The 27,862-nt window shown below is 47.2% G+C and overlaps 2 protein-coding genes across 5 annotated transcripts in view; one reads left to right on the top strand and one right to left on the bottom strand.

Annotated features, from left to right (window-relative positions):
• The first annotated feature begins 38 nt into the window (after nucleotides 1–38).
• LOC133278970 (alpha-2-macroglobulin-like protein 1) lies at nucleotides 39–27,862 on the top strand. 4 transcript variants are annotated; one of them, XM_061472287.1, is made up of 36 exons: nucleotides 41–286; nucleotides 2,267–2,453; nucleotides 2,792–2,954; nucleotides 3,705–3,757; nucleotides 4,074–4,094; nucleotides 5,475–5,628; nucleotides 6,047–6,131; nucleotides 6,898–7,018; nucleotides 7,780–7,897; nucleotides 9,006–9,115; nucleotides 9,463–9,633; nucleotides 10,312–10,536; nucleotides 10,656–10,719; nucleotides 11,216–11,361; nucleotides 11,476–11,625; nucleotides 12,306–12,503; nucleotides 12,986–13,073; nucleotides 13,675–13,828; nucleotides 16,025–16,253; nucleotides 16,576–16,699; nucleotides 16,869–16,990; nucleotides 17,393–17,444; nucleotides 17,843–17,926; nucleotides 18,378–18,554; nucleotides 19,551–19,632; nucleotides 20,251–20,407; nucleotides 21,373–21,447; nucleotides 21,618–21,789; nucleotides 22,210–22,424; nucleotides 22,907–23,122; nucleotides 23,533–23,648; nucleotides 24,336–24,426; nucleotides 24,714–24,782; nucleotides 25,955–26,057; nucleotides 26,754–26,795; nucleotides 27,618–27,862. In XM_061472287.1, the coding sequence occupies exons 1-35, from the start codon at nucleotides 216–218 to the stop codon at nucleotides 26,792–26,794; spliced, it is 4,404 nt and encodes a 1,467-aa protein (XP_061328271.1). In that variant the 5' UTR covers nucleotides 41–215; the 3' UTR covers nucleotide 26,795; nucleotides 27,618–27,862. The 4 variants fall into 4 exon arrangements, with proteins under 4 accessions (XP_061328272.1, XP_061328271.1, XP_061328275.1 ...); XM_061472291.1 differs by lacking the exons at nucleotides 41–286; nucleotides 2,267–2,453; nucleotides 27,618–27,862 and having other exon boundaries at nucleotides 2,821–2,954; nucleotides 3,677–3,757; nucleotides 4,074–4,151; nucleotides 17,378–17,444; nucleotides 26,754–27,099; XM_061472288.1 differs by lacking the exons at nucleotides 24,336–24,426; nucleotides 24,714–24,782; nucleotides 25,955–26,057; nucleotides 26,754–26,795; nucleotides 27,618–27,862 and having other exon boundaries at nucleotides 39–286; nucleotides 17,378–17,444; nucleotides 23,533–23,652.
• The window catches only part of LOC133278976 (alpha-2-macroglobulin-like protein 1), a 28,106-nt gene continuing 24,623 nt past the window's right edge, over nucleotides 24,380–27,862 (bottom strand). The window contains exon 36 of the mRNA XM_061472304.1: nucleotides 24,380–24,512. The gene's annotated coding sequence lies outside the window, so the exon portion shown is untranslated. The remainder of the gene's footprint in view (nucleotides 24,513–27,862) is intronic.

Here is a 27,862-nt window from a genome sequence, read left to right as displayed (position 1 = left end):
TCCACCCATCCACCCGCCCACACCCCAGCCCCAGCCATGCGCAGCATGATTTCCACTTCCTTGGTTTCTAAGCCAAGAGTGAGACAAACACCCTGTCAGGGCAGGAGCTGCGTAGTCCTTCAGCTCTGGATGAAGGAAGACAGCAGAAGCAGGGGTGAAAGAGGGACAGAGGAGAGGCTAAGCTTTCCGTGGAGGGATTTGACCTGCAATCAGCTATGTGGAGCATCACTTTCCTGTGGGGCAGCATCCTTCTCCTGCCTAGCACAGCTGGAATGCCTGCAAGACTGTAAGAACTTCAGCTGCTTTGCATATGCACTCTGGTCTGTGGGGAATCCTGGGTGAGGTGGTGGTGTGACAGGAACAGGGCAAAAGTCCTAAAACCAGGAGTGTTTTTCCACAGAGGTATAATATCTTATACTGCCAGGGTTTCACTTGGTTCTCAGGCATCCTTCCCCCCACACTTCCTCTGCTCCTTGGCTCTCCCTTTAGCGCTGTTGATGTAGACCATATACTTCTGCAAGGACTCAGGCAGAGCAACTCTGCCAGCTTTCTGCATGCGACCTGCCAACATCTCACATCTCCTACTGTGCTCCAGATTATATTTCCTTTTGGGTTATGCTTTTTTTTTCCCAAAGCCATAGGCCACCATTTAAATCATTAGCAGACAAAGCTGGGTGACTTTACAAACAGGGCAAACATGAGCCCAAGGTATCTAGTACGAATGCTCTTCAAAAAGCAGTGTCTTTGTTCTGGCTTGGCTGGCTCCCTCCATGCCTTTTCTCAGATCTCTGGCAAGGACAAATCCCAGTACTGCTTCTCCTCATATACTTTATCAGGAATGCAGCTCCTGTTCCAGCAGGCACTGCTGTGATATACCGGCTTGTGAGCTTGCTCTTGCTTTTTGAAGGCCTTTGCTTTTGCAGCCATGGCATACATGCAAACAGAAAGATGGCTGTGCTCAAACAGCAGATGTTACAGTGGGAAATATGACACTGAGCTGTAGCTGGATTCCCTCCTGCCATGTCTAGTTTTAAAATTCTTTTCCAGCAGGCGTACAGCCTCTTCCTCTAGGACATGCCCGTAGGCTGACATGGCTCCCACTCAAATGATGCTTTACTGCTACCTGAACCCCACTGTTACCTTCAGCATGAATCTTTGCTTAATGGAAATACTGCTTGCTTGAAAAGGCTGCCTACTGCCCTTCCTTGTATACCAGTGTCTTTTGTAGCTTTGTGAGAAAGTAATCCAGCCTGCCTCTCAGGGTCCTTGAATGACAGCCTCTGAGATGCTGGCTCATACTCTTAACGCTCAAAAGTCAAGGGCAAGGTATGAATTGTCAAAGGGGTCTAAGGAAATGTTCCACAGTAAAGGGTCATTAGGAGTAAGGGAAGTATGGGAGGTTCAAGCTGTGAGTCTTTAGTGCTCATCCCATCCTTTGGCCCAGTGACAGGGGGGAAATGCTGTGAATCAGCTTAAGTAGGAAAATCAAAAAGGCATCTGTTATCAGAACCCCTCATACTAGCAGCAGACAGGCTGCTCAAGGCAGCTTGACAGCACTCAAGTGTGAAAGCACTGAAGGCTCCTGGCCAGCAGGACCCTGCCTCCCTCTTGCCAGGGTGCTGAGCTCTAGCTAAGAGCTGCCAGCAGGTCACGTCCCTGCCTCCTCCTGTTCTGACCTTTCCAGGCCCTGTCCTCCTGCCCAAACAATATGAACAGCTCCTTGGTGTCATATCCATGGACACAGCTAGAGAGTAGCTGTAGGTGTGAGATTTGCCAGAAGAGAGCAAGGAGGACAGGAGTCTGAAGAAAAGGTGCTCAGGAGACTCTCCGTCTGGGGGACAAAGCAGGGACACTGGCTCCCACGTGCATGGCAGTGGTTCTGACCCCGAAGGGTAGCTGATGGGAGGGAAAGCAAACTGATGGTGATACCTAGTGTCAGCTGAAGTCTCAGGAAGCCTGCAATGCCGACAAGCTCTGCTGATGATCCCTTGGGTGATGTGGTAGGGTCTCTTCCCCTGATTTTGATATTCACTTTGGGAAGCAGTGACTTTATCTTTTTATATGTGCAATGCAGCATATTATGCAGACTCAGTGTTAATGGCTGAAGTACCTATGGGGAGAAGAACGGTGTAGTCTTGTTTCACTGGTATCATGATAGTGGAACAAAGAGACCAAAAGTCTTATTAGGAGTACCCAGATCCTACTGTCAAACCTGTCCTCCTAGAAAACCAGTTTCATTTAACATTTTTTCTTTCTTTTTCAATAGAAATTATGCTGTGGCTGTACCATCTCAGCTCTACTACCCCTTCTCAGAGACAGTGTGCCTCCAGCTCAGCAGAAAGCAAGCAGTCCCCATCCATGTGACAGTAACCTTGCAAAGCAAAGCTGGGAATGAGACCCTGATCACTCAGTCCATCTCTCAGCTCACCTTCTTTCACTGCACAAGCTTCCAGGTGCGGAATATATTTTCAAGGGTTGTCATTAGGGTGAATAGTGCATGAGTTCTTCTCTTGTTGGGCGGGAAGGCAAAGAATTATGTCTTCCCATGGGGACACCTTAATTGGGCACTGAATCTTCTGCTTCAGCCTGTATAGGTCTGCCAGTGTCCTTCTTGCTGTGTAGCCCCATTGAAGCATCACTCTTCTAGAAAACATTCTGAAAAGTACTGTGAGGTCCTTCAGGGCAAGAAGAGCTGGAGCAATATAGAAGCAGTATCATAATCATTATTGTAAGACTCTGGGGATTCATGAATGGGATCCACCCTGAACGATGTTTACAACTCCACCTGCAGGTCCCTCCTCCTGTTGGAAATCCCGATGAAGTGGCTTCTATTGTTATCACAGTCCTGGAAGACAACTCAGAGTTTCAGAAGAAACAGAAGGTCCTAATCAAGCACACATACAAGAGGACATTTATCCAGACAGACAAACCTGTGTACAGGCCTGGACAGATTGGTATGGACAGAATGCCATGTCTTGTGAGAGAAAGGGCAGTCCCTAGGCCACAAAATATGGGGTAGCCTCTTGTGGTTGGAGCGGGGCCTGCTCTGCAAGAGAGATGGGTCACAGGCATCATCTTCCTTCTAGGCTTTGAGGGATTTGAAGATACCTCTCTCCTACATCAGCATGGTGCATGTTTTCTCCAGTACTAGCCCTACTCACACAGCATGCCAGTATGACCCAGGCTTGTGTGTCTTGGCTAACATGTAAGAAGGGTTCAAGACAACAGTGTGTTATATTTGTGATTGTTCCAGTCAAAGCTACAACAGCCTGTCAGTGCCCTAAATCCCTCTCTTTCCCACAGACTTCCTCAGACAAGGATTGTGGTTGTACAGGCCCCATCACTGCCCTGTAGCACAGCTCAAATCACTGCAGGGTACGGCTGTTTGCCTCATGCTTCTCCACCCTTTCCACTGGCCTGACCTTCACTGCAGGCAAGACAGAGTGCCCGCTGCAGGTCCATTGTTCAGTAAAATGGTGTTTCTCACCAGCATAGGCAGCCCACACTGCCTTTCCTACCACTGTTCTTTTCTTAGTAGGCTGCCAGCTCAGAGCAAGCCTTTGAGCATAGGCCCAGGAGTGGAGGTCTCTAGCTGCTGCCCACACCCTCTCAGTGAAGCACATGGCACGTCTTTCTTAGCCATCCATTCTTATTAACAAACCTGATTTCATTTCAGCCAGTCCTGTTTTTCTTTTGCTCTATAGTCAAGTTGCGAATTGTAACCTTGGATCAGAACTTCATTGCCAGCAATGAAACGGTAAGTCAAGAGGGGAGAAACCTTAATAAGTCTGAAAATGCTATAGCTTGCCTCTATGACTTGTGGGTCAGTGCTTGTCTCAGATAGGTGATCCATCTGTGGACAGCTAGTCTCAGTGTTGCTTTTGCTGCTTACAAATAGCATTGGGCACCACCTGCAATGCAGGATTTGCTCATGATGCTGGGTAACTAACAGTCCCTGGAAATTACTTAGGGAAGGCTCATGGATGGTCCGGGAATAAAAGATGCCAGCGGTGTGGGGGATAGCTCACTTACCTGAAAGCAACTCACCAGTAACTGTTATTTCCTCCCCACAGCACCGCGTGGTGGAACTGAAGGTAAAGCACCTACCTTATTGAAAGTGGTGAACTCTTGTCACCTTGGGGAAGGCGCAGGTTTGGAGATGATGGTGGGGAAATATGGATGCAGAAAGCCAGTTACTTCAGAATGAATGGGAACAGTCCTCGATTTCTTGCCCTTCCTTCCTTTAGTATGCACACAGGTTTGGCACTGCAAGTGTCACGATACTGATCACACAGGGGTCCCTGCAGTAAATGATGGGTGCCAGTGAAAACCAGTCTTCTAGAGTGGTCACAGAACATTTATTCCCTTCAGCCCATGAACTGAAGATTTTTTTTAAATCCTGAAGTTTATTTAAAGAGACTTTTATATTTAACATACAGAATATAAATGTTTGGGTAGTTAGTGCTGTGGCTACACAGCTAGAGAAACTTCTCAAGCACCTTCCAGGATAATGTTATTAAAATCTTTTAGTTTAGTTTCAATATTACACATAAAATATGGGCCACAATCACCCAAGCTGAAGAAAGATACCTGAAAGTGGTGGGGAATTTGGAACCCCTCTGTAACCCCTGCAGAGAGCTCACAGTTCCAACTACTACACAGTTTCAATTGGCAGCAGCTAACACACATTTGCATGCCACACTCACCAAGCAATCAACACGTGTTTCCTGAGGCAGCTATGCAATGCTTTATGCCAGTTTATACAAGTGTAGTGCTCTGATACAGCTTCACCTTTTCAAACATCAGTTCCTACTTGTTCCATATGTTTATAAAGCACCCATCCACTCACTGCTAAGTCCTTCCTGGCTGGGTGGTGTGACCACAGAAAGAGTTCTGCATCTTGCCCTCCCAAGAACCATCAATGGGAGGACACTGTCTATCATGAACTAATGGTGATAGTCAACAAAACCTCCAAATGCCCTTGCATCCCAGGTCTTTAGATCCTCCTTTCTATGATGACCTCATGGTCCCCTGCTTGAAGTCCTCGACTCATTTCCCCAGACTCTCCTGGGGATTCAAGATTTCACACTCCCCAGTAATCATTCCCAAGTAGCTCACACCTTAGACAGCATGTGTGTTCAGGATTGACCCTCTCCACAGTAACCTGGGGGCTATACCAGCTCAGATCACCACCGGGGGCTCTAAGAGGGACCACCTCTATCTCTTAGTGAAACGGACAGGCAGTAAACCACAGTTTTGCAGCAGCCAGTGAGATGGTGGTGCCACCAGAGAGCAATAATATGATTGACTGTCAGACAAGGAAAAAAGCCCTATCCCCTGAGCTTGGGCTTGCCTGAGCACTGTGGCTGTGGCATAGACCTGGGCTGTCAGGACAAGAGGATATGTGCTCAGACCGTGCTGTGACAATTCTTTATGCACTGGGAAATAACCACTCTCTACTACTGCCTATGCAGGACCCCAAAGGGAACCGAATCGCACAGTGGCTGGACGTTACACCTGTGGGAGGCATTGTGGATCTGTCCTTCCCTTTGGCTGCAGAAGCACAGGTTGGAGAGTACACCATCAAAATGCCTGACCGCGCACATACCTTCAGGGTAGAAGAGTACGGTAAGGATCTGAGAGAGCAGCAGAGAAAGATGTATTGCTTCCAGCCCTCTTCTCTCACACAGAGTTGAATGGGCCATGCAGCTGTGAACAGCTGTGCTATAGTTGTTCTAGCAGCTGAGAAGTCCAACTGCCTGCCAGTAGGCATAATCACTGACTTCCACTCATACCCACTGGCTTTCTCCCCTCCCACGTCCTGAGAATGAACTGAGGCACCATCCCATAGCTGTGCTCTGGGAAGGAGACTAAGGCTGTCTATTCCCACCACACTCTCCTGGCTGGTCTGCTGGTGCTACCAGGCCCTATGCTGGTAATCAAGAAATGAAAGGAGAGAGTTCTTTTCTGCGAACAGCAGAACAGGATTAGAACAAATGAGCTCTCTCTATTCTCAATGAATTATATTTCTCTTGCTTTCACACAGTGCTGCCCAAGTTCAGTGTCTCCATCCAGATGCCTCAGGTGGTCACCATCTTGGAGGAGAACTTCCGTCTCCACATCTGTGGCATGTGAGCTGACTTATTGTGGCAGAAGGTGCATTCTTACTGGTTTGGAAACTGCACAACTATCAATAACTGAGCTCAAAGTGATCTCTACCAACCCTAGCCCCACACCAAAGTCTGGTACCCTGACATCCTTTCCTAAAGAATTCTGGACTCTCACCTTTCACTATGCCTATATCTCTACTTTTTTCTCTGTGAGTTTGAAAGTGTGGTAGTGGGTCCCTTCAGTGGAGCATGTTCTCTACAATACATTACCTCTGCTGCGCTGATTAGTGCCAGTGTGGAAGGACCAATGATTCAACTTGTGGCCAGCACTATGTTTCCTAGCACTGCCTGATGGGACTAGTGTTGATTTGGAGAGAACTCACCCTCCACTGCCTTCTATCTCAATCTGATTATGTCTTTAATACTTTACTGTGAGGGTGGTGAGGCACGAGAACAGGCTGCCCAAGGAAGCTGTTAATGCTCCATCTCTGGCAGTGTTCAAGGCCAGGTTGAATGGGGTCAACCTGGTCTAGAGGAAGGTGTTCTTTCCCATGGCAGGGGGGTTGAAACTAGATGAGCTTGAAGGTCCCTTCCAATGCAAACCATTCTATGATTTTGTGATTCTAAGTCATTTTAACTTCTTGGCATCTGCTGAGCTCATGAACCATGAAAATACTGGAGGCTGCTGGGTTGCGTAGCTGCAAACCACAGGCTAAAGCTAATATTATTCACCAGTGAGCCATTGTTTCTGTATGTGAGTGTAAGTCTTCTCTGCTATGTTTTCCAGGTACACATATGGGAAACCAGTCCAGGGCAGTGTGAAGGCTGTGGTGTGCCGTAAACTTATCCGCTATAATCGGAAGTCTTCCAAAGCCAAGCGCAGTATTTGTAAGGATTACATTGGTGAGGTGAGCACATGGGACATCCACTCCTGTTGCAAAAGTGGGTAAAAAGAAGGAAGAATACTAAAGGAAGGATTGAGACAGACATCAGTTATTGAAACAGCACGCTCTTTGCTTGAGGATGAATGACTGATATGTCTAGTGTAGCAATCTTAGTGATTTCTCTGACTGCCCTCAAAGGAGAAAGCGTCTGTAGGCAAGCTAACTATTGTAGATTTGACTACAAAACAGGTATTGCAACAGGACAATAAAAAATAAAAACACTGTCCCCATCAATTCACTTCCACTGGATACTTTTTAGCACCCCTTTTTAATCTATATAACTGCCTATGTGCTGTTTCCCAGAAACAGCAGTTTGGAGACACAGAAATCACTTCTTTTATCTAAGCAACCAACTGCAGTTCAGCACAGTTTACTCATTCATCTCTAGGGTTGAATTAATGTATCTAGATTTGTTCATATATTTTTAAGTAACCCAGGCCACATCTTAAAGCTAAATCCTGCCTTAGCAGAAATCATGTCAGTGAGAAATCACAACTCACGTTTGCTACTGGCACATGAGTGAGCATGTGAAAGATGAGATGTGTGAAACAGCAATCTCCTATTAGTGACTATTCCACAGAAAAGAAGTATATTTAATACCAGCAAGGGTGTTGTTCCTTTAACTCAAATGTCATGTACTTTTAGATTTCTGGGCCTTGGGTTTGATCTGCATTGCAAAGGGATTAGTGCATGATTGTTTAACAGATACAATTTCACTTCCCCAGACAAACGAGGATGGCTGCTTTGCCACTGATGTGAATATTAAGATTTACCACCAGAAGCGCGATGACAGTTATGATTTCAACCTAGAAGTTGTGGCTTTTCTGAAAGAAAGTGGAACAGGTAACAAAACCAGATTCTACACGTTACGGAAAATATTTTAGTTTACACTCATACAACATGCTTGTCTTTGGGTTTTCATCCATAAGACTTCTTATGGATCCTTGTTCTTCCCATCAAACCACTCGCGCTTTTTGCACTGGCTCTCGTGGGGGCAAGTGTTCAGAGGGTTGTGTCTTCCCAGGAGCACCATGGCAGCATGGATATTCTCATGTACAATACCACCCAAGTCTGACTCACACAGGACATGTGAGTTCTCCCAGTTGCAGGATGGGCTTTACTAGTATGCTTGCTCCTCCACAAGCTGTTGTGGCCAGGACAGCTCTGACAGTCACCTTGGTTTGGCAGAGATGGACAAGAGCTGCTTTTTCTCATCACATAGAAATGTGCACAGAAATGGGAAAGCCCAGGTTGTTTTGTTCTTAACCCATACTTTAGGGAGGCCCATTGGAATGAGGAGATACTCAGAGCAACCAGGGATAACCAAGAGGCCCTGATTTTGTACTGTTAATAGCTCCTCATCAGACTTACCTCCACATCCCAGACAGGGAGATGAAGCCACTTGTACAGAGCTCCTGTTAAATATCCCATCCTGTAAGGTTTTCTTTCTTACGGACTTCCACAAACCCTTCCTTACGAGAAAATGTTTTGCAGCCCTTTGCTGAAAGCAGTGACACACATTTACATAGCAAGCAACTGTAGTGATTTCAGATGAGCATCACATAGCAAGACAGCAGATTATAAACTAACGTGGTAAAGGCAAGGAAAAATGTTGCCTTCTAGTGACACTGCTGTGAGAATGGGAGGAGAATGGGAGTTGACAATTATTAGTGGGACCATCTTAAATAAAGTCAGAAAGAGCATTTGAGAACCGTCTGGCAGAGACTTCCTGGTAGACTGCTGTCTTTCTGGCAGGCCAGAATATAGGGACACTATTGCTGAGTGTGTATGTGTGTGTGTGTGTGTGTGTGTGTGTGTGTGTGTGTGTGTGTATTAAATGACTCCCAAAGTTACATGGAGAAATTACAATCCCTTACCTCAGTCCATCAAATCTTGCTGCCTTTGCTCAGATGCATGATGCTCACCTGCCTGCACCTCTTGTCTTTCCTAGGGGTGGAGTTCAACACCACTGAAAACTGCAAGATCACTTTTGATGTCACAACTCTACAATTCTTGGGGACAAGTTACTACTATCAGCAGGGAGCTCCCTACTATGGAAATGTAAGTGAACAGGGCAGAAACATGGAAAGCCCAGTACCTGGGCTTAAGTGGATGGCAGGTACAGAAGTACTGAGGGGACCCCTTACTCTGAGCTGGCTAAAGTTGCTAGCACAGTCCTCTGTCCCAGTCTCTCCTTCGACAACTCTACTAAGAGGTAACCCAAAGGTGTGACCACATGATAGGTACATGCTTTTCCCATATGAGATGGCTGCTGCATTAAATGGGGAAGGTTTGAAGGGTTCACCCTGAGAGTCCCTTTGCAGAGAGGGGAGCTGGGACTTCTACTGGGAGGTAGATTTTCAGTCCTGAGACCTCCAATTGTCTGATGGTTCTCTTCATTGTTATAGCTAGAACTCAAAAGTGCCAATGGGACACACCTGAAGAACAAGGAGGTGATTCTTACGGTGTCCTATGGTAGCAGGAAGCAGACCAAAACCTACTTCACAGATGACACTGGGATGGCCTCTTTCATCTTAGAGACATCAGCATGGGACAACAGCAGTAAAGTTCTGCTACAGGTTAAGCCAAATAATTACGTTGGATTTGGCTAGCGCTAAACAATGTATCCCTCAGATGTATGTCATTGTCTTGGTATAGCCAGGGAGATGGAGGCATGGAGTAGGGAAATAACAGACCTAGGGCAAGAGGAATAGCCCATAGCAGAGCCAGCATTCTGACTCCTAGTGCCACACTGAGCAGTGAGAAGACATCATGAGAGGTGGGGCAGGGGATAGAAGCTCCAAGAAGCTGTGACTGAGGTCCACCTACGTTGGACCTCTGTCTGAGGGTGGAAAGGGTTTTGTGGGGCTTCTAATGCCCATCCTATCTAAACTTCAAGATCAAGGTACTTGAAGGGAAGCCCTGTCTCTATTAGAATGTATGGAGTATCTTAGATGGTGGTTCTTGACCTTGCTGTAGCCCCAGAGTGGCTACACTGGTAGCAGCAGCATTGCAGTTCAGGCTGCAAGCCCTAGTAGTTTGTAGCTCCCATCCTCCTGTTTAGGCGCTAGTTATCCCAGAGCATGATGGGGGCAGTGTAAAACTCCTCAGAATGGTGCTGACTGAGTTTGGCTGAGGTTGATGTAGACACCTTACCCTGGGAGAGTTCAGAGCCCACTTTCCAGTCACTCTTGGTTTTGGCATAGGGAAAGCTATAAGAAATCTTCAGACACTGAGCCATCTTTTCTGTGCCACAGGCAAAGACCCAGATGGAGGACTTAAGCAGACGGAATGTGAAGGTGTCTTATGGCACTGCATCCCTCACCCTGAGGGCCTTCTACTCTTCCAGCCAAAGCTCTGTGAGGATCCAGCCAGTGCAGGCAATGCTGCCCTGCGGGGATGTGCAACAGGTCCCTGTGAGCTATCGCATCCTAGCCTCTGAGTTGGGGAATGGGGCTGACAGAGCAGACTTCTACCACCTGGTGAGTGCAGGGTAGCACCAGCAACCAGTAAGGGTCTCTGTCAGCACACAGCCCTTTGCTGTCCAAGGGACATGGAGCAGAGGCACTATTAACCCTTTGCTCTGTTCATTGCCCTTTAGGTTTTGGCAAGAGGATCCCTTGTGCATCATGGCCAAACAACAGTACTTCTTGATCCACCACTAGGTAAGAGCATATAAATACCAGGAATGGATTAAGGAAACAGGATAGAAATAGACTAAACACAACAGGAAAGCCCTTCCAGCCTAAATGGGGAAGGAGAGAAAAGAGACCAACAGGAAACAACAGATCTGGCACAAAAAACCAAGAGGATCAGATTTGATGAGATTATGACATTTTTAGAGTTTATCTGCCAAACAGGAATTACCAGACACCTCCAAGAAAACTTACAGAATCTTTTTGTTGGACTCAGGTGGAAAGTAATTTCTCTTCCAAGTGCACAATGTTGCCAAGATCCCTCATGTCTTAAGGTCACTGCTACAGAATGGGACTAATCTACATCCTCGTCTAGCTGTGACCTCCACAGAAGCAAGGCAGAATAATTTTTGTCCAAGTAACTGTATAGAAGTATTCTAGAAGATAAGCATGGTGCTGCTGTAATCTGTGGAGACAGACTTCCTTGCCTCTTCCTATACTTTTTCTATTTCTTCTCTTCCTTCAGGTCAGTACAGTGGGGCTTTCAATGTCACTCTGCCCATTGACCTCATTTCACCCATGGCTACCCTCTTTGTTTACACTGCCTTTGCTGAGGGACAAGTGGCAGCTGACACCTTCAATCTGAAGGTCTCCAAGTGCTTCAGGAACCATGTAAGTGGTGCACAAAACATAGGACTGGAGGGTAGCTAACGAATGCCAAAAGATATCCAGCAGAATCCAGTAGCCACGGTCTTCTCAATGAATTCATTCCCTCTTCTGTTTCAGGTGAAGCTTGGCTTCTCAGACTCTGTGGCTCTCCCAGGATCGGCTGTCCGTCTCCATTTGCAGGCTGCACCAGGCTCCCTTTGCAGCATCCGTGCTGTAGACCAGAGCATCCTCCTCCTGAGGCCAGAGGCTGAGCTATCCAGGGATAGCGTGAGTCACTTCAGTGCTGATCCTCCTTGCCAATACTGGAGAGATGCTAATGGTTGCAGTCACTGGTTAATAAAGCACAGTGGATATACCAAGTACCTGAATGGGGACAGCACATGGCTTAATAAAAACAATGAAGGCAAACATCAAAAAACAGTCAAAATTTCCAGCCTCTACAAAGGGACATAATAGAACAACACCCTGTCGCACCCAAGTACAGCCCAAAGCCATATCCTTGTTAAACTTAGAGCGCCTTGCCACAGTGGCAACCAGATGGCAAGAATCTTCCATTTCCTGTACCCATTCATTTCAGGATCCTTGAACTGCATGTTGACATTGTCTTCATGGATCCAGGATGTGCCTTCAGTCAGACAAGAGGCTATCTAATGATAGCTTGCAAAGAATCTATCCTCACTGTGTGCATGGAGCTCATAGGTACAATCTACGAGCTAGAAGCAGCTACAGCCATGCAGCCATACCCCAGAGGTGCTCATGGTCATCTCTGGTGCTGTGCATCTGAAACTTGCGGAGGCTCTCCATGAAGCTCAGAAACCTCTGGGGCTGGGCTTTTGCGGCAGGCTGGATCCAAGCTCTGCCTCTGCGGTAACGGGACGTCTCTGGACAGAAATTAAAACCTTCCCACCCCACACACTGACCTGTACTGTTTTCATCCTCTTTTACAGGTGTACTATATTTTCAGCTATTCTCAGGACCACCCCACCACCCTCACAGACTCTTACAGTGACTACTGTACTATCCACAAGAGCCCAGGAGCAATCGGGTCCCCTCAGACCACCCTTCCCCCAGGAACAATATCACCATTCATGTACAACAGATACTCTTATGCAGTGTCCCAGCCAGATATTTACGAACTTCTGAAGGTAAATCTAATTTCTGTAACACCTGATGTATCAGAGCTCAGCCCTTTTGGATCCCATGTGAGTGCTGGGTAGCTTCTCAGATTGTCTTTCCTGTAAACGCTGGCAAGTTCAGGTCCTGAATTTGCCAAGCTTCTGAACTAAGAGATTTCCATGCTCCCAGCTTGATTAATTCCTATTGTTCAGACAGATCCTTAGAACTCCTTTATCCCAAGCTCAAGACCCTCAGACTGTCTAGGGGTTGGAAGGAGAGGGGAATATCATCCTGAGTCAGAGGAAATTGGAGGTTGGAAAAGAAAAGCACCTGAGAGAAAAGGGGGGTATGGGAGTTCTGCATTCTCTCCCTGTATAAATTTGCATGTCAGGCTCAGGTGCAACAGCACAGGGAGGCTGATAGGCTGGGAGGTGGGGGCAGAGACAAGCCCTCAGATACACCACCCTCTCCATTGAAATCTATCTTCTCTTCTTCCCCTTCTCTCCTCCAGAATTCAGGTCTAACATTTTTAACCAGCCTTAAAATCAAGTCTCCAATCGAGTGCCGCACTCAGACCACTTTCTACTACGACTACATGTGTACATCTCGATTTATCCTGTTTCTTTGGAAATCACGGGTAACATACAGGCTGCACAAGGGCAGCTGAACATGCAGTGTACTGAGGAACTGGGGATGGCTTCCAGAGATGAGTGGGAGGTTGCACAGGAGATGTAAGGGGAAAGGTCCTGACGTGTGTGTCCAGTCCACTGGAGGGGCAGAGGGGTGGCTGCATAAGAAGAATCTGCTTGGAAGCTTCTGCTGGCAGGCAGGAAGATAATATGTTTAAGGGGGGAAATGAGGCAGCTGTCTAAGGAAGGAACATCTGTTTGTAAGACTAGGAAAGGTCTTGCTAGAAACCAGAGAATGAGCCAAGATTGGCACTGGGCCTTTCTTCAGGGGCTGACAGCAGAAGTGTGAGTAGGTAGAGTTCCTCATGGGGGAGCATACATACTGGAACCCACATGGTTTCCTGGGTTATCTCGTGGAAGACAGTAGTGAAGAAGGTTGAGGGCACCTTGGAGAGGACAAGGGGGATCGGAGTGGGAGTGGGAGGGATGGAGATCTGAGCTTTTCCCAGCTGAGTTTTACCCTGATTTCACAGTTGTTCTCCCTTTGAATGAATGCTTGTGTTCCCAATAGCTTATGGCGAGCTGCCAGACTTGGACAACTTCGACCCAGATGCTGATGCTGCAGTTGAACGTGCAGAGTCAGAGCACATTGAGCTGGGTAGTGAAGCAGGGCCAGTACGTACCTGGTTTCCAGAGACATTCATCTGGACTTTGGTTCCCATCAAGTGAGTAATTACAGGCTACATCACATGGATCCAGACCTACCAGCCACAGCAGAGAGGGAATGGGCAGGAGCAGAGCCAGGACATGGTTGCCTTCTGTGCCCACAAAGAAAAGTGAGGTGTGGAGAAGTGAATAAGGACAATGGTTCAGTTTCTGGCTCTGCTTGAGACTTTTCATATGATCCTGGGGTTAAAATCACAGACTCTTGTAAGATGTAAGAGGTCTCCAAAGATCTGTAGTGTATCATCCTGCACAAGGCAGGTCCAGTTAGATCAGGTGGTAGACAAGTTCTCTGTATCTCCAAGGGTGGAGGTTCCATAAACTATCTGGACGCCTGTTCTGGTGTTTGACCATCTTCATGGTAACTTTTTTTCCTTATCTCAAGTCAGAATCTTCCATGTGTCTGTTAATCTTACATGTGTCTGTTACCTTTCATCCTATCAATATGAACCTCAGAAGAGATTGATTCCTTTGTCTCTACACCTTCCCAATAGGCAGTTTTAGAAAGCTGAAAGATCACTCTCTCCCTAGCCTTTCCCTCCTGAATTTGAAAACCCCAGTTCTTTTACCCATTCCTTGTACATCACATGTCCCAGCCCTCTGACCATCTTGGTAGTCCTCTACTGGATGCATTGAAGTATGTCAGTTCCTTTTTTTATACTGGAAGGCAAAAATGGAACACAGTTCTCCAGATGTGGTCCCATTCGTGGCAGTGGACAAATATGGGGGAAAAGTAACTTTTCTCAATCCAGTGGTTGCAGCCTTCTAAACACAATCCAGAAGTATAGGGCCTTCATTGCTGTAAGGGCTCATGAGATGTCTCATGTTCATCTTGTTATCCACCAGAACCCCCACCTCTTTTTCTGCAAGGTTGTTTGCCTTGCAGAAGTCACTTCCTAGCCTGTACTGTTGCATGGTACTATTCCATTCCAGATACAGAATTTATCAATTTTCAAGACCATTTTTCCAGCTTGTCAAGGTTCCTCTTACTTACAACCTTTTCCTGCAGCATATAGAATCATAGACTCACAGAACAGTTAGGGCTGGAAAGGACCTTAAGATCATCTAGTTCCAACCCCCTTGCCATGGGCATGGACACCTCACACTAAACCATGTCACCCAAGGCTCTGTCCAACCTGGCCTTGAACACCACCAGGGATGAAGCATTCACAGCTTCCTTGGGCAACCCATTCCAGTGCCTCACCATCCTTACAGTAAAGAACTTCTTCCTTATATCCAACCTAAACTTCTCCTTTTTAAGTTTCAACCCATTACCCCTTGTGTTATCACTCCAGTCCTTAATGAAGAGTCCCTCCCCGGCATCCTTATAGGCCCCCTATAGGAAGATACCAGATATCAGGAACCCCTCCCCAGCAAGGTATAGTCTGCTAAAACATAGAAAGCTTACTTTGCTAATCTTGCTGAGGATGACATCTGTCCTATTATCTAGGTCATTAATAAAATCATTAAGCAGTATTGTCCCAAGTATCAGTCCCTAAAGGATGCCACAGGTAAACAGCCACCAGCTGGACTTTGTGTCACCAATAACCACACTTTGTCCACAGTGATTGAGTGAATTTTCTGCTTACCTTATCATCCACTTGGCCAGTCCACACTAATGTGGCTACAAGGTTGCTAAGGGAGACTGTGCCAAAGACTTTGCAAAAGTCAAGTTACGCAGCATCCATTGCTCTCCCCTCATTCACGTATCTCAACTTTCTTAATTCTCCCATGTGCCAATGTTCTGCATCTGTAAAATAGGATCTCTAGCTTTGCATCTCATTTGGCAGGATTTTTGCCATTTCAGGGCAGGGACTGTCTTCTGTTTTGTGTATGCAGATCTGTAAGTGACACCTGTAATGGTGACTGCTGCGTTGTGGTTGGGAGCTTGGGTGGTAGTGTGGTAGGAGTATCATATGGTAGTCCCAAGCAAAGGCTGGATGTATAACATGGATCCCTGGAAGGCCTGTTTGCCCACACTAAACAAGAGCTGGAGATGCAATGCTGCGATTTTGGTTTGCGTTTGTCTCTCAGTCCTTCCTTGCCCACCTAATTGCTATCCTTCCCACACCTCTGTCCTACTTCCTAGGAGTCCCTACACCTTCACAAGCGCTCCCAGTTCATACTCATAGAAAGAGTTCTTTCAAAAGAAATTTTACAGGGATGGGACAACCCCTTCCACTCTGTTTTCTCCGCAGTGATTCAGGGGCTGCTGAGCTAGCTGTCACAGTACCTGACAGTATCACAGACTGGAGAGCCATGACCTTCTGCACCTCAGGGAGCCATGGGTTTGGAATCTCAGAAACCACCAGCCTGCGGAGCTTTAAGCCCTTCTTCGTGGAACCCACCTTGCCCTACTCTGTCTTTCGGGGAGAGTCATTTCCGCTGAAAGTCAAAGTCTTCAGCTACCTGAAACAGTGCATGGTGGTGAGTGGATGGTTTTGGGCTGGGGGATGTGTGGTAACAGTTCTTCACTGATAGAGACAAGGGGCTGCCTCCTCAGGCATTCAGCAAAGTGACCAAGGAAGCCCTTCACAAAGCTCCACGTGGAGCCACCTCTGTCCAGCTTATCCCTTTCCACAAGCTCAAACCTACAGGACTGTGATGTCCATGGGCTGTTGGTGTCACACAGGTACTGCAACAGGGCAGACATCGCACTCACTCTGGGTTTATAGGCTTGACTGATACTTGGATCAGGAGCTGAAAGAAAAAGCTTTGTAACCTGAATTCCCTTTTGCTTCACCTCTAGCTTCAGCTTAGCCTAAAGGAGTCCATGGATTTTGAATTTGTGCATGCAAACGTCAAGTTCACTATTTGTCTGTGTCCTGACTCAGCAAAAACCTTTTTCTGGGATGTAAAGGCTACAAAATTAGGTAAGGGGACAAGGGGGTGGGAGGTCCTGGCAGAGCTGCTTGAGGAAACCAGAGCTGAGCTGGGAATGAGAGTGACCTTTACGCAAAGCATGAGTGATCAGCCTCAGGCTGGACAAACTGAATGTAGGCATGGATGTGCCAACTGGCCTTTTGATGTGTTGTTCTGCAGGGAAGGTGAATTTCACTGTCACTGCTGAGGTGATGGAGCAGGAAGGTGTTTGCACTGAGAGTGTAGCTGTTGTGCCAGAGTCCGGAGGGAAGGACACAGTGGTTAAACACCTGCTGGTGAAGGTCAGAGCATGATTCCTGGTGAGGTCAGAAATGGGTCAGGCTCAAAATGGCCCAGTGGGAAGGCTGTGGGAAGGAAGGGTCAGCTCGGCAGGTAGTCACATTTCTCAGAGAGGCAGGTCAAGGAGCGATTCTAAGGGTAGTTTGGGGTGGTTCATGGGCTGAGCACCTCACTCGATGGGACAGAGACATCAAAACTGCTTGCTAGCAGGGCAATGGGGGCAAAGGCCATGTAGCAGCTTAGAACTGCTTCCCAATGAAACGCCACTGCCAGAATGCATATATCTGCTACCTGTGTGAAGCCCTTTGCATGGAAAAGGTGCTTGCAAGAAGCTGGGGTGCTGTGCAGTTGCTGTCTCGTTTTACTGCTCTCCCTTCTGACCTGACCAGCCTGTTCCCCACCAGGCAGAGGGGCTGCTGGAAGAAAAGACCCACACCTCACTCCTGTGCCCTAAAGGTAGGTGCAGGTACCCCAGAGACACGAACTGCCTTACCACTGGGGCTGTACATGTGCACAGAGAGAGGAGACTTATCACAAACAGTGTGGTGTCTGAACAACTCGAGGACTATCTCGAGGTGCATGGGGAGGTGAAAGTCAGGGAGTTTGGAGCTTTTATGGGGAGGCAAAGCCATTCAGCTCTAGCCAGTACTACAAGCTTCTGGCAGCACCAAGCCACTGCATAACCACATCACAGTCATCCATCAGTGGGGTGGCCTGATCTCTGTGTCATCCTCTCTTTTGAATTTCACCAGCTAACTAGGTGATCCCAGCCTTGTCTCCACCATCTCCTGGGAATGCCTCTGGGTCTGCCGTCTCCTTCCTGCCTGTTGTTCTGATACTTTTGCCATTTTCAGGAACTTCAGCTTCAGAGACAATCCCTTTCACTATACCAGAGAACATGGTCCTTGGGTCAGAGAGAGCCCACATCACTTTCTTAGGTGAGATTTAGGGGGATCTTTCCATGCAGTAGTCTTTTCTTTTGGTGCCACCACGTTTGCTTTAGCAAACAGTAACAAGAGCAACTGTGTACAGTAAGGTGTGATACTGGGCCCCTATGACATCCATAGAAGTATCCCATCTCTCTCATACAAGTGACACTGGGCCAGATAGTTCTATGTGTAACATAAATTATATTATAACATCTAGATGTTAACATCTATAACATATATTACAATATATAGGTTATATTATAACATAGAATATCACCCAGCCAAGAGAAAGATACCATATCACTGTTCCTACAGGGCTCTTTAGGCATTTAAAAGTCACCTTAGTGTGAGCAGAGGTGAACTGAGACCGGTCTTAAGTTATCTGGAGAATCAGGGAGACCAGAAAATTTTTACATACAAGAATGCGTAACATTTCCAAAGCTGTGGTTCTGCCCTACAGGTGATATTCTGGGGACAGCACTGGACAACATAGATGGGCTCCTCCAGATGTCCAGTGGCTGTGGTGAGCAGAATATGGTTCATTTTGCCCCCAATGTTTTTATCACACGATACCTTGAAGAAACAGGACAACTGACTCCAGAAATCAAACAGAAGGCAATTGGCTATCTGGAAAGTGGTGAGTGGATTTCTGCTCCTGTTGCATAAATAAGCTGGTGATATCCACTACAGTAGGCTGTGCAGGGGCATCTCAGCAGAGGCTTGGTGCTGAACAGGATTTGTGCAAACCTGTCACTTGCCTGACACAATGGGAATTAGAACAGTGTAAATGAGGCTACTGTGTCTCAGCTGAGCAAGAGGTACAGAGCACTCATAGAATCATAGAATGATTAGGGTTGGAAAGGACCTTAACATCATCTAGTTCCAACCGCTTACCATAAGCAGGGACACCACACACTAGACCATGTCACCCAAAGCTCTGTCCAGCCCCGCCTTGAATGCTGCCAGGGATGGGGCATTCACCACTTCTTTGGACAGCCTCTTCCAGTGCCTCAGCACCCTCACAGTAAAGAACTTCTTCCTTATATCTAACTTGAACTTCCCCTGTTTAAATTTGAACCCATCACTACAGTCCCTCCCCAGCATCCTGGTAGCCCCCTTCAGATACTGGAAGGCTGCTATGAGGTCTCCATGCAGCCTTCTCTTCTCCAGGCTGAACAGCCCCAACTTCCTCAGCCTGTCTTCATATGGGAGGTGCTCCAGTCCCCTGATCATCCTTGTGGCCCTTCTCTGGACTTGTTCCAACAGTTCCATGTCCTTTTTATGTTGAGGACACCAGAACTGCACACAATACTCCAGGTGAGGTCTCACGAGAGCAGAGTAGAGGGGCAGGATCACCTCCTTCGTCCTGCTGGTCACACTCCTTTTGATGCAGCCCAGGATACCGTTGGCTTTCTGGGCTGCGAGCACACACTGAAGCCGGCTCATATTCAGTTTCTCATCAACCAAGTCCTTCTCAGCAGGGCTGCTCTGGATCACTCCTCTGAAAGCCCTTTGCTGAATTTCTCAGAGACAATGTTCTTTATAAGGACCAGCAGGATTGGTAGGGCAGGTTGTTACCTTGAGAACAGGATAGACACAGAGCATCTTCACTAACCCCAGCCTTTTCCCACAGGATATCAGCGGCAACTCCTGTACAAGCATGCAGATGGCTCATACAGTGCCTTTGGGGAAGGAAGTGAGCCAGGGAACACATGGTAAGCAGAAATATCCAGACACAGCTGAGGAACAACATCGTGACCTGGTCAGGCTCCGGCTGGTTTGGATTTTGGTCTGGGGAAACTGAAGGAGTCTGGAGTTGTGGAGTCTAGAACAAAAACTGCTCCTGAGACTTTTTGGAAGATAACCATGCCGATGAACTGCCTGGAGGTATTCCAATTTGACTGTGTGTGCTTAGACACTCCAACTGAAACTGATGCTGAAAACTTGGCTGCAAAGACACCTTCTTTCCATGTTTTCAGGGTGCTTTGTGCCCAAGCAGGGTTGGGAAAGGGGCTGACTGAGCTCACTATGTATCAGCCTTCCAGGCTTTAAATCACACAAGTTCACCCTGTTTGAATTGGCAGTGTTCTGGGGGGAGCACTGAGCTGCCAGTGATTTTTTGGTCTCTTGCTTCAAATGGGTCTAAGCCCAAGCTTCAACAGCATCTACCTCATGTGCACTGCTTCCAGTTCTCCATCTGCACAGAGGCTCTAGCCTGCTGGTATTTCTCCAAGAATGACATAGGGAAAGACACAGAAGACTCCTATCTCCTAGTGGAGATGGGCATCAGTGACTGGTTCAATTTGATTTTCTTCTCTCTCCCTTGGCTGTAGGCTTACGGCCCTCGTCCTCAAGACCTTCAGCCAAGCCCAGGACTTCATCCACATAGATGAGCAGAATATAAAAGATGCTGCCAATTCCCTGATTAAAAGTCAGACTCCATCTGGCTGCTTCAAGAGTGTGGGGAAGCTCTTCAACAATGGTCTGATGGTATGACATGTTCTGGTTGTTCATTAGATACCTCAGAGTTCCTTCACTTTCTGGCCCAACTTGAGTACCAAGAACAAATGAATGCTACTACAACAAGGAGGCTCTGATGTGCCCAAGGTCACCCTTAAGTGACACTCAGAGATGTGCTTACTCATGGTGGCACCTTTTCAGGCTATGAAGGATGGAGGTTTGCATTTGATGATACATGTGTGGGACCTGATTCAGTGCCCTGTCCTAGCCCCATCTCAAAAGCTAACACATGCCTCAGAGTTTTCAAGCTCTGTATTGTTCCCTTGGTAAACTGGTTTAGCTTCCATTCCCCTTATTGAGCTGCCATTTCTTCCTTCAGTCTGAATTCCTTCTTGTACAGAGAGAGTCAGAAATGGAATGAATGGAAGACTGATGGTAGCTACTCATGTGAGACTCATCTTGCCAGAGGCGTGCCCTATGCACTCAGAAATACAGCGTAGTGCATACACAGACACACTCAGAGAACCACTACAGTTGTGCAGCCACTAGCAGTTCAGTGAACAGAACCTCAGATAGTTAATCCTCTGAGTGAAGAGAGAGGGACATTTCACTTTCCCTTTCAAAAGATACCTTTCCTTTTGCTCCTCCATATACCTGCCACTGTCCTGGCCCCCATGTGAGGTGCCACATGGGAACATCACTTTCCCTTTGCACTGAAATCTGCTATTAAATATCTTTTGCAAGAGAGAGGAAAGGGGGATGTGTTCAACAGAGGGTGGGGATCATCTGCCCAGAGGAGCTTGGGTACTGTGGCTGAGAAGGTCTCTGGTAAGCAGGACCTACAAGAGTAGAAACTAGCCCTGGCACTTCCTTACCAGGAGGAACAGGACTAACACCACTGCCTGCACTGGCTCTTGCTTGGGGGGCAGAAGGCACTGTAAAACTACTCCCTTCTCACAGCAGCCCTCCTCTTTTCTGTTTTGTCATGGCTGCAGGGTGCAGTGGAGGAAGGACTGGGGCTGAGCTCTGCAATCATCACAGCTCTCATACACTCAGGGATGCCACGCTCTGTGAGTATCATCAGCAGGGATGGGCTGCTCTGCCTCTGACACATGGGCACGCTACCAGTTTTCTCCCCATGTGTCCTGCTCTTGTTTCCATGCTCCCCTGCACATGCCAATACTGCATTCCCTCCTCATACACACTGCCAGCAAACGGTGTGCTTTCAATTGTATTCTAGGACCCAGTTGTGTGGAAAGCTCTGAAATGTATAAAGGACCTGGTCAATGCTGACACTGACAGTTCCAACCTCTATAGTCTGGCACTAGCTGCAAATGCCTTTGCAGTAGCAGGTGATAAAGCCCTCAGGCAGAAAATCCTCAAAAGGCTGGATAAGGCCGCTATAACATCAGGTATCAAAGACTGTGGGGCAGTTGAGAGGGACATTGGCATAATTGTGTGGAGATCCCAGGGCTGAACAACCAAGGGAACAGAGGGCAGGAGTGGGGAGCCCAAGGCTTGGATAGCCTCTGTTTGCCAAGCTGTCACAGGCTATACCCACACTGTGAGACAGACTTTCTTTATAGGTGATCTCACAGTCCTGGTCTCCCAGTCATCTAAACAGCGGAGCTTCATGGATGTTATAGAGCTTCTTCCCAGACTGCAGACCTATGTTTTTACTGGGAAAAGCAGGGTGTGGGGGTCAAATGGGGCGATATGCAGCCATATCTTGTGCCAGTGTTCACTCAATGCATAGGCACAAAGGCTAAGTAAGACTCCAAGACCATTAGATACAGCTACACGCTCCATAAGTGTTCCCACTCCATCTTTAGATGACCAGATATTCTGGAGTCAACAGTCCAAATGGGAAGAAGGCTCTCTCTATTGGTACCAGGCTCCATCTGTTGATGTGGAATTGACATCTAGTATCCTCATGGCTCACCTTTTGAAGTCAAGTTTGTCTTCAGAGGAAATCAGAAAGGCATCCCAGATTGTGTCTTGGCTCACCAAGCAGCAAAACCCTTATGGAGGCTTTGCTTCAACCCAGGTAATCCCCTTAAGCCATCATCGTTAGTGAACCTGCAACAGCAGGCTATGGTTTGAGAGCTATGGGTTCTAGCACAGCCCATAGAAAAAAAAATGAAAGGAAAGGAAAGGAAAGGAAAGGAAAGGAAAGGAAAGGAAAGGAAAGGAAAGGAAAGGAAAGGAAAGGAAAGGAAAGGAAAGGAAAGGAAAGGAAAGGAAAGGAAAGGAAAGGAAAGGAAAGGAAAGGAAAGGAAAGGAAAGGAAAGGAAAGGAAAGGAAAGGAAAGGAAAGGAAAGGAAAGGAAAGGAGGAAAAAGATACATGGATTTATAGCTCCTGAGAGTTGGGAAAATGTGAATATTTGTATTCCTTTGAGCTAATCCCATACTAAAAGCCCAAGGGGAAAGCTCAATCCTTATTGGGCTGTAGCTGCAGTATAAGGGAGGGAAAGGCATGAAAAGGAAGCAGGGATCCTATTTTGCTTAATGTGTGTCTCTTTCCTCAGGACACAGTGGTTGCTCTGGAAGCCCTAGCCCTGTATGCAACCAAGACCTTCAGCAAGGATGGCCCTGACCTTCAGGTTTCTCTCTCCTCTGAGGGTTTCAACCAGAACATCCGAGTAGACAACACCAATCGCCTGCTTCTGCAGACAGTGGAGCTGCCAGCCATTCCTCAGGACTACACTGTGCATGTGCAGGGCCACGGGTGCCTCTTCCTGCAGGTAAGCCCAGCCAAGGAGAAAAGGTCTGTCTGAGGAAAAGCTTTGAAAGCCAGGAGCTTGTTGCCATCTTGCCACTTGGCCAACACTGAAAACAGACTGCTGCAGTGACTTGCAGAAATCTGGGCTTCAAGGCTCATAAGAGTAGCTGGGATCCAAGGGAAAGGAATAGCAATTTCCCAAATGAAATCTGGATCAGATTTCAGTCAGAGCTGCACCTTTCCTCCAAGAAGTCGAGTGAACACCGCCAGGGCCAGTGCACACACAGAACCTCCACTTCCACCACATCACATCACTCTCTTACACCAAAGAAAGACAGCAAACAGCAGCCAAACACTAGACAAAGATACTCTCCAGAAAAAAAAAAACCACCCTGTTGCTCTCTGCCAAGTAGCTTCTTTCTGTCCTTGCAGGCCATTCTGCGGTACCACATCCCTCCAGTGAGGCAAGATGTCACCTTTGCTGTGTCTGTGCAGACAGAGTGCACTGCACCCAACATCACCCAGTTCCCTGTCACCATTCATGCTCGGTAGGAGACACTCAGTTGACCTTTGCCTTCCATGTGCTAAGAGGCTTCTGGCACCACACAAGTCTCTTAGTGACCAGGATTCCCCTTCACTCATGAGGTCCAAGTGCTAAGATGTCCCTGTTCATTTAACCATGCTCTCCTCAGCTGGGTGAAAGGTACAAGGCCCCAGAGGGATGGCTCAGGCTACAGTCCTATCTCATGATCATGCCAGTCACCACAAGTTCTCCCAAGGTCTGTGGGTCTCACCCCTTTCCAGGATTAGGTCTCAAAACACTAGTGATGTGAATGCCCTGTGGGACTGGCTGCTTAATTAATTAAGTCTTCCCTCCTCTGCTCCTGGTTCACTGTCACATCACTCTCCTCTGCTGCACCTTTGCCTTGTCCCTGACTTGGGACAAAATTGCCAAGAAAGCAGGTGGAGGATGTGATATTCCCTGACATGCCTAGAGAAGGTAACTCCAGAAGCCTTCCAAGGGATTTATTGTCCTTGGCTCAGCGTAACTAAAAGAGAAGAGAAATCAGAGGAAGCACAAAGATTTATTACAGTACAGACACAGGTATGCTTAACAAGAGAAACACTGGAAGGAAAGACAGGTTCTTTCACCTGAGTACCGAAACTGGGCAGAGTATCTGGAGATCATGGCTCAGAAAGTAACTTTAGTGCTGTCCCCTGGGTTCCTGCTGCAGCTACACAGGGAACCGTGTGTCCACCAACATGGTCTTGATCCAAGTGGAGCTGCTGTCAGGATACAGCCCCGTGGCAGGTTCGCTGGAAGAGGTGAGATCATGAGTTTCTGCCCAGCTGGGATGGGAATAGCGTTGGGTGTCCATCATGAAGGACTGCATGCAGAACTGTGATCATTCCTGTGGGTGGGAAAACACAGTTGTCTTCTTCCCAAGAAATCTTTACACCCAAAGCCTCTTCCAGGCTGCACCTTGCCTTCCTCTACCCCAAGGCTCCTTTGGCCATGTGAACATTTTGCCCATGCTCTCACAAATATGCCTGAATGTTTCTGCTTTCTGTTAGAGTCTTTCTGACATTTCCCCTCTCCCGCCTATTTTCAGCTAAAGAAAATGCCTTTAGTGAAGAAAGTTGAAAGCAAAGCTGACCAAGTCATTCTCTACCTGGAGGAAGTAAGTGGAATTCAGGCTAACATCATCATTAAAAGGACTAAAGGCTGGTAGACAGCTTTTAGCTTACTCTTGTATCTGGGTTCCATTAGTATTTTAAGATTCCAGAGCTGTTCTCCTACATGCCAGCCACATTTGCTGACATGGAGAAGTGTGTTTTGTCAGCCTGCAGTAGTTCAGCTATAGAGCCTGTATACATGACCACTTGAATGAAATGAGACTATCTCTGATGTTAAGACTATAGCTGTTGGCACTGTTCAGACACTGTTTAAAGTCCATATACAGTGTCTGATCAGGACTGGGGGAGTAGTAGTAGGATCCATATAGCAAATTCAAGCAAGCCTGAATTTTTAGAAAGCCCTTAAGGAGCCTGAATGTAGTAGGGAGCACCCAAGATTGCTCATGGAGTTTGCCAAGATCATTCAAAATTAAACCAGACGGTTGCGTGTACAGCAGTGCTCGCGCCAGAGTCCCATTAATCCACAGATTAACAACCATTCCAGCCTTTCTCTAGGTACAGCACCAGAAACAAGACCTGGCACGAATTTTGAAACTTCAGAATTTCCAAGAACACTTCTACATTTCTGTGATTCTTCAACCCCAGTTGTCAACAAGCTGAGCTAAGCTAGCCTCATAGTAAGCAGGTTATTGTCATGTGGATGCATTAGGCTTACAGAGATGCTGCTTTCATTTTATCTACAGCACAGAGCAGAATGGTAGCACAGAGGAAGATTTCAGTTCAGGCTGCCAGGTAGCACAAAGTGGAACTGGATCAACAGCAGGTCATGTAACTACTGTCATCCAGCAGCTGTTCATCCACGCCTTACATTTTTCTGGTTAATGATGAAGGTTGTGGGAGACTGGAGAATGAGAGCTGATGTAATGGGACTGTGTATAAGGAAGTAGCCAATCAGGCAAGATGCATGAAGGAGCTCAGAGCAGAGCTCAGTGTGGGGAATGTGGGGTTGGTTGGGAACACATTTAAATACCCAGTGCACACTGAGTCTGTGGGTTTGATGTCTCTCATGAGCTGAGTGATCAAAAATGGGAGATGCCCACAACATATGAAGTAAACGATGTTTCTAACATGGACTGGAAAGCAGAAGGAGCAGGTAGAAGGGATTGTCTTACAGGACTTTGGTTCTGGCAATAATCCTTGCATCTCTTGGTCTTAGCTGACTAGGCAGCCTCACACCTACACTTTGATGGTGCAGCAGGACATGCAAGTGAAAGATCGTAAGCCAGCTAGTATCAAGGTCTATGATTACTACATGCCAGGTAAGCTCTGATGCTGTACTGCAGAAACCACCCAAATGTACCACTGGAAAGAGACTTTCTGAAGTTGTCAGGGATGGAATTGTCTGAGACTTGACATCTATTTTATCTAACTGCCCCTTAGAAGCTCTCTAGTGATGGACTTGAAACCTCTTTGGTTTCAAAATGGTAAATCCTTCTTTCTCTGGCCCCAGAACCTGCAAGGTTGAAGTTAGCATGCAGATCCACTTAAGGTCTAACTTTCCCACAAGAGGAGAGCAAGAAGCTCAGACACATGTTTTTGTATGCTCATTCTGTGGGAGGCAGCAAAGGCAGAGGGACCATAGTGAGACGATGGCTTAGAAGAGTGAGGGCCCCCTTAGAAAAATGACACTGAAAATAATTTGTCCTCTGTTTTCTGGGGCCCTAGTGAGAGGAATACTAGGGATTCCTATTGCTTCAGAAAGTGAGGAATCCATTAGTATAATGGAGCTGTTTGGGACTTAAAAAAGTTCACGAGCACCGTGACTTGGGTGAATCCAGAATAACTGCACACAGAGTCTTTGACACAAACCAGTGGTTTCATGTGTCACAGTAGAAGGCAGTCACGGCCTGTTAGCTTAGGGAACATCTTCCTTAGAAAACAGAGGCACAATGCTGAGTTGCTTTAGTGGGCTTTGGGCAAGTGTATCTCACCAGCACTTTTTTCTCCTCTTCCAGAAGAAACAACAGTGATGAGCTACAGTGCCCCATGCGAGTGAGGTGAGGAACCAACACCTCTTTTGTCATCACAGGCATGGCCCTGAAGAGTATGGAGAGGTGGGGAGATGCAGTCAATGACCCTTGGTCAAGAAACTCACCAGACTGCATGTTCAGGGTAGAAAGTGATTAGCAATGCTAAGTTAAGTTGAATTCCTCTATCCCAGTGGTTAAACTGAGGGAAAAGGAGAACTGAAGTGGAAGGTTTGACGTTGGAGGTGTATTACAGAAAACAAGGGCTGCCTGTCCTGAGTCCTACACCAGTCCTGACCTTTTGCATCAAATATACATTCCTCAAGTCAACAGAGTTCCTTTTCCTGGCACTTTCTGTGCAGCTCCAGAGCCCTCCGGCCCTATCCATGCACACACCACATTCACCTTTACTGCAGGAACTGAGTTCTATTCAGTGTCAAGCCCTTCACAGCCTCAGCCTGGCCTACAATCCATGCTAGGGAATGGATACCTCTCCCTTCTCTTTCTAGGCTGGGCAAAGGCAAAGCTTGAACTTGACCAGTGCCTGCTCCTGTTCTAAACTTTACTTACACCTGCATGCTTCTTTGCCCACAGCCCATGAGATGGAGAAATACGCTTACTTCACAAATCACCTATGGAGGTACACAGCCCTGCCCTGGGATGCCTGCCACAAGCCCCACACTCTTAGTGGAGATTCTGTCATAGGCTTTGTGTGGGTAGAGCCAGAGCAAGCCCTGTCCTCAACAGCCTGGCAGTTCCATTTGGTCAGGAAATGCAAAAAACCCCCATGAGTTCCAGCCGTTAATACTTCAGGAACACACTTCTTTTTTTTGTCCTTTGTCATCTTCACAGGAACGGGAACCCACCTATCCTCTTGCAGTCTCCGTTCATCAATCATTTATCAGCCCTGGCAACAGCCACCACATACAGATGGGAAGCAAAGAGAAAATGCTTGCAATTTCCTGCTTAACAGTTTCTGAAAGGCTAAGACTGTACCTGGCATCTTATTAAAAGTCAGGAGACTAGAACTGCCTGATTGAGTGATTATTCAGGTTTACTCTTGTTCTCCTGAAGCAGTCAAATTGCATTTAAAAGCA

Source organism: Pezoporus flaviventris, unplaced genomic scaffold (assembly GCF_033815535.1).
Source record: "Pezoporus flaviventris isolate CSIRO_AGI_PZ_B2104156 unplaced genomic scaffold, CSIRO_AGI_Pfla_v1 ptg000070l, whole genome shotgun sequence".
NCBI lineage: Eukaryota > Metazoa > Chordata > Aves > Psittaciformes > Psittacidae > Pezoporus > Pezoporus flaviventris.
The sequence above is the reverse complement of the archived record's forward strand: the minus strand, read 5'-3'. Positions and strand labels throughout refer to the sequence as shown.